The sequence below is a fragment of the Bos indicus genome, chromosome 5, assembly GCF_029378745.1.
Source record: "Bos indicus isolate NIAB-ARS_2022 breed Sahiwal x Tharparkar chromosome 5, NIAB-ARS_B.indTharparkar_mat_pri_1.0, whole genome shotgun sequence".
NCBI lineage: Eukaryota > Metazoa > Chordata > Mammalia > Artiodactyla > Bovidae > Bos > Bos indicus.
The window spans coordinates 57,718,249-57,733,238 of NC_091764.1; the positions used below are offsets into that span (position 1 = coordinate 57,718,249).

The window sequence follows — 14,990 nt, forward strand, 5'->3', positions numbered from 1 at the left end:
TGCAAGGGATTTCTGTGTGTTGATTTTATATCCTGCAACTTTACTATAGTCATTGATTATTTCTAGTAATTTTCTGGTGGAATCTTTAGGGTTTTCTATGTAGAGGATCATGTCATCTGCAAATAGTGAGAGTTTTACTTCTTCTTTTCCAATTTGGATTCCTTTTATTTCTTTTTCTGCTCTGATTGCTGTGGCCAAAACTTCCAAAACTATGTTGAATAGTAATGGTGAAAGTGGGCACCCTTGTCTTGTTCCTGACTTTAGAGGAAATGCTTTCAATTTTTCACCATTGAGGATAATGTTTGCTGTGGGTTTGTCATATATAGCTTTTATTATGTTGAGGTATGTTCCTTCTATTCCTGCTTTCTGGAGAGTTTTTATCATAAATGGATGTTGAATTTTGTCAAAGGCTTTCTCTGCATCTATTGAGATAATCATATGGTTTTTATTTTTCAATTTGTTAATGTGGTGTATTACATTGATTGATTTGCGGATATTGAAGAATCCTTGCATCCCTGGGATAAAGCCCACTTGATCATGGTGAATGATCTTTTTAATGTGTTGCTGGATTCTGATTGCTAGAATTTTGTTAAGGATTTTTGCATCTATGTTCATCAGTGATATTGGCCTGTAGTTTTCTTTTTTTGTGGCATCTTTGTCAGGTTTTGGTATTAGGGTGATGGTGGCCTCATAGAATGAGTTTGGAAGTTTACCTTCCTCTGCAATTTTCTGGAAGAGTTTGAGCAGGATAGGTGTGAGCTCTTCTCTAAATTTTTGGTAGAATTCAGCTGTGAAGCCGTCTGGACCAGGGCTTTTGTTTGCTGGAAGATTTTTGATTACAGTTTCAATTTCCATGCTTGTGATGGGTCTGTTAAGATTTTCTATTTCTTCCTGGTCCAATTTTGGAAAGTTGTACTTTTCTAAGAATTTGTCCATTTCTTCCACGTTGTCCATTTTATTGGCATATAATTGTTGATAGTAGTCTCTTATGATCCTTTGTATTTCTGTGTTGTCTGTTGTGATCTCTCCATTTTCGTTTCTAATTTTGTTGATTTGATTTTTCTCCCTTTGTTTCTTGATGAGTCTGGCTAATGGTTTGTCAATTTTATTTATCCTTTCAAAGAACCAGCTTTTGGTTTTGTTGATTTTTGCTATGGTCTCTTTTGTTTCTTTTGCATTTATTTCTGCTCTAATTTTTAAGATTTCTTTCCTTCTACTCCAGTATTCTTGCCTGGAGAATCCCATGCACAGAGGAGCCTGGCAGGCTACAGTCCATAGTGTCGCAAAAAGTCAGACATGACTGAGCATGCACGCACATAGGCTCTCAGATTACTTGATAATCTATATCTAACAAATAAGATTTCCCAAACATTGCAGCAGCAATCTCTCCCACTCCACATGCACTTTTGCTTTTTTAAAAAAATTTTCTGTCATGCTGTGTGGCATATTGGGATCCTAGTTCCCTGACCAGGTATAGGATCCATGTCCCCTGCAGTAGAAGCGGGGAGTCTTAACCACTGGACTACCAAATAAATCCCCATATGCACTTTAAAGATTATTTACTTGATTTATTTGGCTGGGCTGGGTCTCTGTTGCAGCACATGGGATCTCTGCTCTTCCTTGTTAGGATGTGGGATCTTTAGTTGTGGCATGCAGACTCTTAGTTGCCATGTGAGTCATGTGGGATCTATTTCCCAAATTAGGGATTGAACCCAGGCCCCCTTCATTGAGAGCTTGGAATCTTAGCCACTGGAAGTACCAGAGAAGTAGCCCCTCCCCACTCAATGCACGGCAATGTGACCTTGTAATTCTCCTATATCAGACGGTGGACTCTACCCCCTACTCTTGAATATGGGCTTGCCTTAGTGACCCTCTTGTAACCGGTGGTGGAAATGATGCTGTGTGACTTCCAGGGTTAGGACAACAGAAGCCTCACGGCTTTTGTCTTGGCTTTCAGTTTGGGATGTTTTCTCTTGGAATGCTCCTTCTTGGAAACCAGCAGCTGTGCTGTGAGAAACCCAAGGCTTATGTAGGTCACATGTAGGTGAATAAACCCAGTCATTGCTGGCACCTGACAAGTGAATGAAGAACTGTTAGATGACTGAGAACAGATGACTCTTCTCAGCTGCTCAAGTCCCTTCTAGCTACTGAAACTCTTCTAGCTGATGACAGAGACATTGAGCAGCAGAGAAGAGACATCCTTGGTGTCCTCTTTCTAAACTCCTAGACTATAGAAATTATGAGCACAATAAACTGCCTGTTGCTTTATGCCACTAGATTTAGGGTGGTTTGTTATGTGGCAATAGATAACTTCAATACCACCCAGTTAATGAAGAGGAGTAAGTCACAGAAACACACTGGGAAAAGATTTAGATTTCTTGCTGATTAGACATAAAATACTGACATCAAAGAAGAAAATGTTCAGTGTGCATGAAAGTATGATTGGATATGAAATTCTTTTTCATTATCAATGAGGATTTCCAAGATTACCCTTGTAAATAAAGGAAAGAGCTAGTAAATATAAATATATATTTAGGTATAATTTCAACTATTGGAAAATTTTGAATGACTTTGAAAAAGGTTTTACATTTTTTTTATCATCCACTTCTGGGAGCAGTTTTTGTTTAGCTCTTCTCTAAATTTTTGGTAGAATTCAGCTGTGAAGCCGTCTGGTCCTGGGCTTTTGTTTGCTGGAAGATTTCTGATTACAGTTTCAATTTCTGTGCTTGTGATGGGTCTGTTAAGATTTTCTATTTTTTCCTGGTTCAGTTTTGGAAAGTTGTACTTTTCTAAGAATTTGCCCATTTCTTCCACGTTGTCCATTTTACTGGCATATAGTTGGTGATAGTAGTCTCTTATGATCCTTTGTATTTCTGTGTTGTCTGTTGTGATCTGTCCATTTTCATTTCTAATTTTGTTGATTTAATTCTTCTGCCTTTGTTTCTTGATGAGTCTGGCTAATGGTTTGTCAGTTTTATTTATCTTTTCAAAGAACCAGCTTTTGGCTTTGTTGATTTTTGCTATGGTCTCTTTGTTTCTTTTGCATTTATTTCTGCCCTAATTTTTAAGATTTCTTTCCTTCTACTAACCCTGGGGTTCTTAATTTCTTCCTTTTCTAGTTGCTTCAGGTGTAGGGTTAGGTTATTTATTTGACTTTTTTCTTGTTTCTTGAGGTATGCCTGTATTGCTATGAACTTTCCCCTTAGGACTGCTTTTACAGTGTCCCACAGGTTTTGGGTTGTTGTGTTTTCATTTTCATTCATTTCTATGCATATTTTGATTTCTTTTTTTGATTTCTTCTGTGATTTGTTGGTTATTCAGTAGGGTGTTGTTCAGGCTCCATATGTTGGCATTTTTAATAGTTTTTCTCCTGTAATTGAGATCTAATCTTACTGCATTGTGGTCAGAAAAGATGCTTGGAGTGATTTCAATTTTTTTGAATTTACTAAGGCTAGATTTATGGCCCAGGATGTGATCTATCCTGGGGAAGGTTCCATGTGCACTTGAGAAAAAGGTGAAATTCATTGTTTTGGGGTGAAATGTCCTATAGATATCAATTAGGTCTAACTGGTCTATTGTATCATTTAAAGTTTGTGTTTCTTTGTTAATTTTCTGTTTAGTTGATCTATCCATAGGTGTGAGTTGGGTATTAAAGTCTCCCACTATTACTGTGTTATTGTTAATTTCCCCTTTCATACTTGTTAGCATTTGTCTTACATATTGCAGTGCTCCTATGTTGGGTGCATACATATTTATACTTGTTATATCTTCTTCTTGGATTGATCCTTTGATCATTATGTAGTATCCTTCTTTGTCTCTTTTCACAGCCTTTATTTTGAAGTCTATTTTATCTGATATGAGTATTGCTACTCCTGCTTTCTTTTGGTCCCTATTTGCATGGAAAATCTTTTTCCAGCCCTTCACTTTCAGTCTGTATGTGTCCCTTGTTTCGAGGTGGGTCTCTTGTAGACAACATATATAGGGGTCTTGTTTTTGTATCCATTCAGCCAGTCTTTGTCTTTCGGTTGGGGCATTCAACCCATTTACATTTAAGGTAATTATTGATAAGTATGATGCCTGGAAAATCCCACAGACAGAGGAGCCTGGTAGGCTGCAGTCCATGGGGTCGCTGGGAGTCAGACACGACTGAGCGACTTCACTTTCACTTTTCACTTTCACGCATTGGAGAAGGAAATGGCAACCCACTCCAGTGTTCTTGCCTGGAGAATCCCAGGGACGGGGGAGCCTGGTGGGCTGCAGTCTATGGGGTCGCACAGAGTCGGACACGACTGAAGCGACTTAGCAGCAGCAGCAGCATGATCCTGTTGCCATTTACTTTGTTGTTTTGGGTTTGAGTTTATACACCCTTTCTGTGTTTCCTGTCTAGAGAAGATCCTTTAGCATTTGTTGGAGAGCTGGTTTGGTGGTGCTGAATTCTCTCAGTTTTTGCTTGTCTGTAAAGCTTTTGATTTCTCCTTCATGATTAATATGTGTCTTGGGGTGTTTCACCTTGGGTTTATCCTGTTTGGGACTCTCTGGGTTTCTTGGACTTGGGTGACTATTTCCTTCCCCATTTTAGGGAAGTTTTCAACTATTATCTCCTCAAGTATTTTCTCATGGTCTTTCTTTTTGTCTTCTTCTTCTGGGACTCCTATGATTCAAATGTTGGGGCATTTAACATTGTCCCAGAGGTCTCTGAGGTTGTCCTCATTTCTTTTAATTCTTTTTTCTTTTTTCCTCTTTGTTTCATTTATTTCTACCATTCTATCTTCTACCTCACTTATCCTATCTTCTGCCTCCGTTATTCTACTGTTGGTTCCCTCCAGAGTGTTTTTGATCTCATTTATTGCATTATTCATTATATATTGACTCTTTTTTATTTCTTCTAGGTCCATGTTGGAGAAGGCAATGGCACCCCACTCCAGTACTCTTGCCTGGAAAATCCCATGGATGGAGGAGCCTAGTAGGCTGCAGTCCATGGGGTCGCTAAGAGTCAGACATGACTGAGCGACTTCACTTGCACTTTTCACTTTCACGCATTGGAGAAGGAAATGGCAACCCACTCCAGTGTTCTTGCCTGGAGAATCCCAGGGACGGGGAGCCTGGTGGGCTGCCGTCTATGGGGTCGCACAGAGTCGGACACGACTGAAGTGACTTAGCAGTAGCAGCAGGTCCATGTTAAACATTTATTGCATCTTCTCAATCTCGTCTCCAGGCTATTTATCTGTAACTCCATTTTGTTTTCATCATTTTGGATCATTTTCACTATCATTATTCGGAATTCTTCATCAGGTAGATTCCCTATCTCTTCCTCTTTTGTTTGGTTTGGTGGGCATTTATCCTGTTCCTTTACCTGCTAAGTATTTCTCTGCCTTTTCATCTTGTTTATATTGCTGTGTGGGGGTGGCCTTTCCATATTCTGGCAGTTTGTGGTTCCCCTTTATTGTGGAGGTACCTCGCTGTGGGTGGGGTTGGATGGGTGGCTTGTCAAGGTTTCCTGGTTAGGGAAGCTTGTGTTGGTGTTCTAGTGGGTGGAGCTGGATTTCTTCTCTCTGGAGTGCAACGAAATGTCCAGTAGTGAGTTTTGAGATGTCAGTGGGTTTGGTGTGACTTTGGGAGCCTGTATATTGAAGCTCAGGGCTATGTTCCTGTGTTGCTGGAGAATTTGTGTGGTATGTCTTGCTCTGGAACTTGTTGGCCCCTGGATGGTGCTTGGTTTCAGTCTAAGTATGGAGATGTTTGATGAACTCCTATAGATTAATGTTCCCTGGAGTCAGGAGTTCTCTGGTGTTCTCAGGATTTGGACTTAAGCCTCCTGCCTCTGGTTTTCAGTCTTATTCTTAAAATAGCCTCAAGACTTCCCCATCTAGATTACATTTTTCCCTTCCATCTCAGCAGTTTGTTCAGGTCAATTTGATCACTCTCTTTTGCAGCCTGGCTTCCGGGTGGCGGCAACACCTAGCAATGCTCCTACCAGCTGCTGCTGCGGCTAAGTATCTTCAGTCGTGTCCGACTCGAGACCCCATAGACGGCAGCCCACAAAGCTCCCTCGTCCCTAGGATTCTCCAGGCAAGAACACTGGAGTGGGTTGCCATTTCCTTCTCCAATGCATGAAAGTGAAAAGTGAAAGTGAAGACACTCAGTTGTATCCGACTCTTAGCGACCCCATGGACTGCAGCCTACCAGGCTCCTCCATCCATGGGATTTTCTAGGCAAGAGTACTGGAGTGGGGTGCCATTGCTCCTACCAGCAGTTTTTGTTTAATCCCGCATTGCAGGCAGATTCTTTACCAGTTGGGCCACAAGGGAAGCCCAAGAATACTGGAGTGGGTAGCCTATCCATTCTCCAGGGGATCTTCCCGACCCAGGAATTGAACTGGAGTCTCCTGCATTGCAGGCGGATTCTTTACCAACTGAGCTATCAGGGAAGCCCATTTAATAGGTGACTGCTGTGAAAACCTTGAGGGCAAACTGGCTAATGTGTGAGGTTCAAAGAGTAAGGACTTCCCTGGTGGTCCAGTGCTGGGGATATGGGTTTGATTCCTCATCTGGGAAGATCCCAGATGCTGCGGGGCAACTAAAGTGCTCTTCAACCTTCATGCCTACTCCCTGCAGCCAGTTCCTGCCTGTCCTGCTGCCCACTGTGGATGAGGGACTTGTGGGGGAGGTGGGCTTCCCATGTGACCAAGGAACACAGTGCACAGCCCAAGGTGTGGCCCTCAGGGTAGAAGGGTGGGGAGTTCAAGGGGCTTCCTGAGAGTCCAGCTCTCCACAGTGGTCCTAGATATTCTGTCTGTTCCCTGCTGATGTGCCCCTCTTTGGTATCTAGCTGGCATCACAGAAGGTGTGCTAACAATGCACATATGTTCAGTGTGCATGAAAAGTATGATTGGACATGAAATTCTTCTTCATTATCAATGAGGATTTTCAAGATTACCCTTGTAAATAAAAGAAAAGAAAGAGCTAGTAAATATAAATATATATTTAGGTATAATTTCAACGACTGCAAAATTTTGAATGACTTTGAAAAAGGTTTTACAGTTTTTTATCATCCACTTCTGTGAGCAGTTTTTGTTCATGATGAACATAGTTATTTTAAGAAATTAATACTCTAAAGGCTTGATCAAGAAGTTAACTATAGTTCAACTAAAAATAAATAAAAAATTTTGATCAGGAGGTGTTTAGTCATTTTTCAAGCACAAAACCTAATATAAAAATTATGTTCACAGAAGCAAGCTCCTTATAAACATTTAAATATTTTATTTGGAAGCCTTATGTAAAACCTGTATTTAAAAACTTCCATATTATTATATATTTTGTTTTCCCAATAATTATATAGTAAAAAGAGGGTGCATTGAATTCTTTTTCTATCAAGTCCTTTCTGTGTGCATGCTAAGTTGCTTCAGTCCTGTCTGACTCCATGTGACCCTATGGAGTGCAGCCTACCAAGCTCCTCTGTCCATGGGATTCTCCAGGCAAGAATATGGGAGTGGGTTGCCATGCCCTCCTCCAAGGACAAGTCCTTTCTAGATGCCTCCAAATCCCCCTCAGTTTGTCCTGAAATATGAGCACTTTCTATGTGTGCCATGATGTGAGGAAGGTTGGAAACCCTACATCAAGTCACTTATTCCAGGAAGCCTTCCAGAAACACCTCTGAAGAATATATCAATCTTTAACCAGCAGTAAGTCCCAAACATGAGCTGGTCAGTTGAGGAAACCATTGATGTTGTCATGAGAGACCAGATTGCCGGGAGCCGGTGAGGCATTCCACTCGGGACAAAGGTCATGAGGAAGGAGGCAGAACGCGAAGGGCAGGCTGTGGGCCGCGGCGCCTATGGCGGGCGGAGGGGCGGGGTTCGCAGACTCGGGCTAGCCGCCGCCGCTTGGGCTCCGGGCGTTTCCCTCTCGCCGCTGGGAGCACGCTGGTCTGGACTGCACTCCACGGGCGCGCTTTCTTCTCTGGCCCTCACTCACCGCACAGACTTCTTTGCTCTAGGTCGCGGGGTGCAGCGAGGAGGGTGCGGGGCGCTGCTAGCGGCGCGGAGGCGAGAGCTGGCTGGGGGAGGGGGAGCGAGCGAGTGCGCGCCGCGAACCTGGTCTTTGGGGAATGTGACATGATGAATTTTTCTGAGATCCAAATCGGAGAATCTGCATTCTGTAGAAATATACAAGCATACCCTCTCCCACAAGTTAGCAACACATCTGGCCTTTTTCACTCTCCAGTAAGCAGGTCTTTTTACTTGACCAGGGGCCGAGTCATAGCCTGTAATTCAGGCATCTAGTGTCTCATCATTGTAGTCTGCCCCTGTGTTTACGTTTAAGTGATTAATTACAATTGGGACATAACTATTTGTCTAGCTGTTTCCCTAGGGATGTGAAATTTATACCTTAAACCAGCTGCATTTTGATGGTGAATTTTGTGAGAATTTTTGGCCTTATCAATCTTTTTATGTAAGTTTAAAACAATTACTTTAGTCAATGCATCTGCCAAAGCATTTCCTTCATGTAAAGGGCCGGGCAAGTTGGAATGGGCTCTAATATGTCCCACAATATATTTTTTATCTCTGTGTTTAATCTCTTTTTGTAAATCAGATAACAAGAAGAAAGTAGTTATATTTTTTGGAATATTCGCAGTTTCAATATGAGGAAATAACCCTACAATATATCTGGAGTCAGTCAAAAGATTAAAGGTGTGGTCTCCTAAATGTTGAAAAGCCTAAATAACTGCTCATAACTCAGGTTTGACATTTTATTCCCTTGAATTAAAAGATGTTTTAAAGGCCTTGGAGCTGTAATTTCCTGCACCCAAAAGGCTAGATTACTAGATCTAAATGCTTTGTGGCTCTTAGCTTGAAAAGTCAATTTTTTTTTTATTGTCTGATAATAAGGTAAAAGCAAAAGCTGTGTTACTCTTTGACCTTTATTAATTTGTACAGTTTTGGTAGGCGGTGAGATCAAAACTTTAATTTTTCCAATATAATCAGAATCTACTACACCATGCACCACTGAAATTTCTTTTTTTCTTTCTTTTTTTTTTTGAAAAGAAAGCGAGCTACGCCCCAGGACAAATCTTACAATGTCCAAAGGTATGGGGCCAGCCACTCCCGTTGGAGTAAGCGGCACATCAGGGGTTAACAGTGTTGCTAAATCCCCTTGCCGGTCAGCTTTTCTCCTAGCCTGGGTGAGACCCCCCCCCCGCCCCCCCCCGCCCCCCCCCCCGCCCCAGGGGGTTTTCTCTAAGGAGCACGCTCTGCATATTGTGTACTAAAAGCTCCTTTGTTTAAAAAACTTTTTATCTTCCTCAGGCTTAGGCAACACTTTGAGAGGCTTTGGGGGCAAAGTGGGGAACTCCTGGGTCCTGGGAGGCACAAACGGAGGCGGTGGCGATCACCTTAAATCAGGAAGTGGTGGATAAGTTTTTTTAAAGGTTTGCGCAGAGGGGGAGGGAGCTCGCCAGGGCGCTCGGCCCTAGCGTCCTGTAAGCCCTCTCCTTCCTCCGGAGGTAAAGCACTTTCTCTCTCCTTTTTTTTTTTTTTTCCCCCCAATAGCAGAAATTATGATCTGTGTAGAAAGTGGAGACTCACCACCATCCACCGCTATAGCCTCTCCCATAGGCTATTTCACAGCCTTATGACAGAGATCCAGGACATTTCTAATCATATTTCACAGAGCCAATAAACATTTGTCTATTCTTAGATGCAGAGAAACCCATTTTTTAAATTTTTTTTGAGAATATTTTTATTTATTTTGTACCTTCTTTACCCTATCTAAACTGCAGAGGGGACTAGAAAAGAAGCCTCAAGGTGAGGATCAAATTTATCTCAGGACTAGAGAAAACCCTTCTCTGGGAAACTCCTAGCGGAGGCCCTTTACCCCCACACGGAGGAGGAGGCATAGGGGGATGGGAGCATCCCCTATTTCTCCTCTCCTGTTCCGGAGATCCTTTAACTGTTTGGTGACTAAATCTTGCAGACTGTCTGATTGGGGATGTTTCCCTCAAGCTCCTAGGAGCGGATGGTCTGATTAGGGATGTTTTTCTTAAACTTTTAGGAGCATATTTAGCTAAAAAAGACCAATCGTCATCAGAATGGTATTGAGCTGCTGTTTTCTCTAAATCTTTTTCATCTTGAGGGGAGAGTTGATCTTTCTTTTTATCCCAATCTTCTACATGCTCATTGGCAGTCATAGCGGTTAGCCATTTGTTTAGCTGCCAATAGCTAGGTATAGCCTTTTCATTTTTACTTTCTTTTATAACAGGTACCTTTTCAGATTCGCTTTTTTGTTTAACAGGTACTTTTCCAACTTTACTTTCCTCTTTAACACGTACCTTTTCAAATTCATGAGCTGGATCTAAAGCATCTCTAGTCATGTTCCATAGAGGAAAGGTGTAAGTAGGGATTTTGTCCAAGCCATGATGAGCACAATAAGCTCTTAGCTGTTTACCTACTTTTCCCCAGATATCTAAGTTAACAGTGCCCTGTTGTAGAAACCAAGGGCAGTGGTCTTGTACAAATGTTAAAAATGATTGAATGGTAGATTTTTAGACTTTGATTTCTCTTTTACATAATAACTGTAAAATTACTCCTATAAAGAGCTGTCTTTCATTTGATTCAGTGTTACCCATGTCAGAAAATTAAGTATAGTAAAAGATTTTGCTTTTAGCTATCAAAAGATTAGGCCTTTTTTGACAGCCTTTTTAGAAACCGTTTTTTCTCTCTAAGTCTAACTCTTTAACACTTTCAACACTTCCCACTCCTCTCGCCCTGTCTATCCTACAGGGGGGGTCTGCGGCACCCTTGAGTGGGGTCCTAGCCATCCCGAAAACTGGAAGAACAATAGGGCTGATGACCCAGATTGTTCCGGGGGAGGAACAGTAGGCTGATGATCCAAACTGTTCCAAGGGAGGAGCAGTAGGGCTGATGACCCAAACTGCTCCGTGGGGGAACAAGAGGGCTGATGACCCTAATTGCTTTAGTGAGCTTACCTTCAAAAACACCTGTCTCGGGCGCCACCTGCCGGGGACCAGCCCCAGCTGATCCAGGGTATTCGAAGGAGAGACGGCCTAGGCGACTATTTATATGCTAATTAGAGATATAAAGAATAATAGAATGAGGATAGCTCAGTAGGAAAATTCAGTGGAGAAAAGAGGCTGAGTAGCTTGGTTTACGCGGGAGACCAATAAAACTTCAAGACAAGAAGTTTGCACCACTTACGTAGGCCGCAGGCGCCCTCTCGAATAGCGGAAGGTGCCTCATCCTAGACACCTTCTCGAGTGGGTCTTAGAAGCCCAGGCATAATTAGTAAGCATGGTGGGTTCCGTGCTCCAGATGGAGACTTCAGCCAGAATGTGAAAAGAATGATATGGGGAGACCAAGCGCTGGTGAGCAAGGCCCGTAGCTTTATTTTCAACAGGGGCTTATATACCCTAAGTTACACATAGAGGATAATAGGGGATGCAAAGTCAGCAGTCTTTGATTCTTATCAAAAACCAGGGTTTCTTTCCTGCAAATTTATTGTATACAAATGGTTTAGGTGATTTACATCATCTTCTGGCCAGAAGGCCTACTAACATTTTATGACTCTTGACAAGGACTTATCAACAAAGACTTATTTTCTCTAAGAGTAATTATTTTAAGGTTTGGCGCCATCTTCCGAAGATAAAATTGCATTCCTATAGGGCGGATGTGTAATGGGTTTACAACAAAGGAAAGAATTTATTACCTTAAGGGTCTAAAGTTACTAACACCAAGGCCACTACTTATTTTTTCTACATACCAACTATATTAATTAATACACATTCAAGGATACAATTCAGGGGATGTGAAAACTTGGCAACAAGCATTGGCTCATCAATCAAATCCTTTACTAGTTTATTCTGACAGTTTCTAACTCTCTGAGAGGCTCTAAGCTATTTGAATATCTTAAGCTTCCCGTGCCTCTCGAGGCTGGGAGACTGTAAACAATCGTATGCATAGCTGTAGGAGTCAGGGTAAACTTGTCAGGCGAGTTAGAGAGCCATCTGAGGGGTTTGGATTTAAACACTCCTAATTGCCCAGGAACTTTATTAATTGGAGCTGTAAGTTAACTCTTTGACAGAGAGAGCGAGATGGTGGTAGGGGACAGCCTCCAGTAAAGTCAGAGGTGAGAGCACAAAGCAATAAAGTAGGCAGACTCTGGTTTTTTGGGGGAAGATGCTTGAGAATATCCGGGCGGACTCCTGAGGCTCGATCCCGCCTTTGTGTATGCCGAGCCTCCTTCCTCATGACCTTTGTCACGAGTGGAATGCCTCACTGGCTCCCGGCACCAGATGCCACTTCTACAGCAGGAACTTGCTTCTTCAGCTGCAGAATTCTTTGCTGTTGTCAGAGAGAGGGGCTGCTCTCTGCCTTTTGTGGGCACTGGAGCCTCAGTCAAAGTTAGGCAATGGTGCCTCCAATTGGTGGAAACGGGTCATGTGCCTGGGTGGGGGTTTAAGAACTATTCTCAGCTCTCAGAAGGAGGTAGTTTTTCTCCCCGCCAGACTTCTAAAGTGAAGGATTCTTCTAACAATGAAGGAGGGTCCAATGCTGGGTGGCCACAGTGACTGTTAAGTGTCCACTTTCCAATTCCCATCCAGCGTGGCCTCAGGGCTTCATATGGTCTGAGGTGCATATGATGGATGTCTGGGATCAAGCTGATGGCACAGGTTGAGAGAAGAACAGGGGACACTGGGGAGATGCTCTTGACAGTTGGACATGTTATCACCAGTTAAGGATGATGTCAGAAATCAAGGATGAGGAAAGGCAGGGAGGAACATTCATGTGGGCTATTTCGAGGGGATAACAGTTCCCTCTCTTCTAAAAGGCATCCAGGGCATAAGATTGCAGTGTGTTTCTGGGAGAAAGGAGATGAAGGGCAAGGTAAACTCCATGGCCTCTAGGTGAGTCACTTAGTTGGATGTCACGTTCATAGACGTGTGCCTTCATGACTGACATGGATCTCTGATGACTGGTGTAGCCATGACAATCACCTTGTTTAGGGATCCAGAACAGCCTAGAAGATGTTCAGTATTCTTCCCCATAGGCAGCATTCCTTCCCATTCTGCCTTGCCCTAATAACTCATTCTTTGAGAGTGAGTCTGGGGTGTGGGAGAGAAGGTAAGTTCGCAATTTCTCTCTGTTTTAATGTCAACCCTTTCTGCCAGGAAGCCTAATCCCTTTGAGATGCTGCATGGGGCTTTTCAGGTGGTGCAGTGGTGAAGAACCCGTCTGTCGATTAAGGAGACACAAGAGACACGAATTCGATCCTTGGGTTGGGAAGATCTCCTGGAGGAGGAAATGGCAACCCACTATAGTATTCTTGACTGGAAAATTTCATGGACAGATGAGCCTGGCGGGCTACAGTCCATGGGGTTGCAAAGAGTCGGACATGACTGAGTGACTGAGTGTGATCGCACACACCCCCCCACACACACCCACACACACCCACACACACCCACACACACATGGTTTCTGGTCAGCTGGGTTTTAAACTAGCATCTGGGGGCTGGGAGGAGCATCAGTGAGTGAGTGAGCAGACAACCCCTGAGTCTTTTCAGGGTGAGGGGACCTGCCTCTTCACCACATGCCACAGGGCTCTTGTCACCTCCTTGTTCCGAAGGGTATAGATGATGGGGTTCAGCATGGGTGTGATGACCGTGTAGAACAGGCTGAGGATGCGGTTCATGGTGACAGAGGAGCCTGCCCGGGGCCGGATGTAGGTGATGCTGGCCGTTCCAAAGAAGAGGAAGACCACGAGCAGGTGGGAAGAACAAGTGGAAAAGACCTTTCGGCGGCTCAGGGTGGAGGCCATTGCCAGGATGGCACTCAGGATGTGGGCATAAGAGGTGACAATCAGAGAGAAGGGGACCATGATGAAGACCACAGTGGCCATCATCACAGAGACCTCGCTCCTGTGCTTCCCAGCACTTGCCAATCTCAGTACTGGCAGAATGTCGCAGAGGAAGTGAGGGATGACTGGGCGGCTGGGGAAAGGCAGGGTGAAGATGAGGGAGGAATGGGTGGTGGCTGTGATGATGCCCATGAGCCAGGAGATGCCCACCATGGCCATGCAGGCCCGCCAGCTCATGAGGGTGGAGTAGTGCAGGGGCTGGCAGATGGCAGCGTAGCGGTCATAGGCCATGGCTGTGAGCAGGCAGCACTCTGAAATGCCCAGGACAATGAAGACATACATCTGGGCTGCACAGCTCCAGAAGGAGATGGCACGGGGGTGCGGGAAGGCCAGGTCAGCCAGTGTCCTGGGCACAATGTCGGTGGTGTAGAGTAGCTCCACCAGGGAGAGGTGGCGCAGAAAGAAGTACATGGGAGCGTGTAGGGTGGGGCTGGCCTGTGTGAGGAGGATGATCAGAGAGTTACCCAGCAAGGTCACCAGGTAGACCAGCAACACCCCCCAGAACAGGGGGCCTTGCAGGGCCCTGAGGTCGGAGAATCCCAGAAGGAGGAATTCAGGCAAAGTCTGATTTTCTTTAGCCATAAGTTCAGGCTGGAGCCTATGGCACAACCAAAAAAGAGATGTTAATATAGAAACAATTGGCCTTTATGTAATTTAGTAAAGCACTTTTCATACAGTCCCTCTTGAATCAACTGAGATAGGCTACCCACTCCAGTATTCTTGGACTTCCTTTGTGGCTCGCTTGGTAAAGAATCTGCCTGCAATGTGGGAGACCTGGCTTTGATCCCTGGGTTGGAAAGATCCCCTGGAGAAAGGAAAGGCTACCCACTCCAGTATTCTAGCCTGGAGAATTCCATGGATGGTATAGTCCACGGGGTTGCAAAGAGTTGGACATGGCTGAGCGACTTTCACTTTCAAGGGTCATATATTTCAGCATGACAGTGCTCAGATGTTATCTAAAACATCTTAGAAGGATGTTGTGTAGTGTCTCTGAGCATCTTCAGTCATGGGGAACTCACCATCTATTTAGGTAGCCCCCTTTAGCACTGGCCTCCTCTGCCT

General features: G+C 43.8%; 1 protein-coding gene across 1 annotated transcript; it reads right to left on the reverse strand.

Moving 5' to 3' along the window:
- Positions 1 to 13,571: 13,571 nt before the first annotated feature.
- Positions 13,572 to 14,521, reverse strand: LOC109558728 (olfactory receptor 10P1-like). Its single transcript, XM_019960059.2, has one exon. It carries the CDS (start codon positions 14,508 to 14,510, stop codon positions 13,572 to 13,574), a length of 939 nt encoding a protein of 312 aa, XP_019815618.2. The 5' UTR covers positions 14,511 to 14,521.
- Positions 14,522 to 14,990: the final 469 nt, after the last annotated feature.

Bases quoted from the DNA above. Each gene is read 5' to 3' on its own strand.
- LOC109558728 (XM_019960059.2), bottom strand. From the start codon at position 14,510: ATGGCTAAAGAAAATCAGACTTTGCCTGAATTCCTCCTTCTGGGATTC.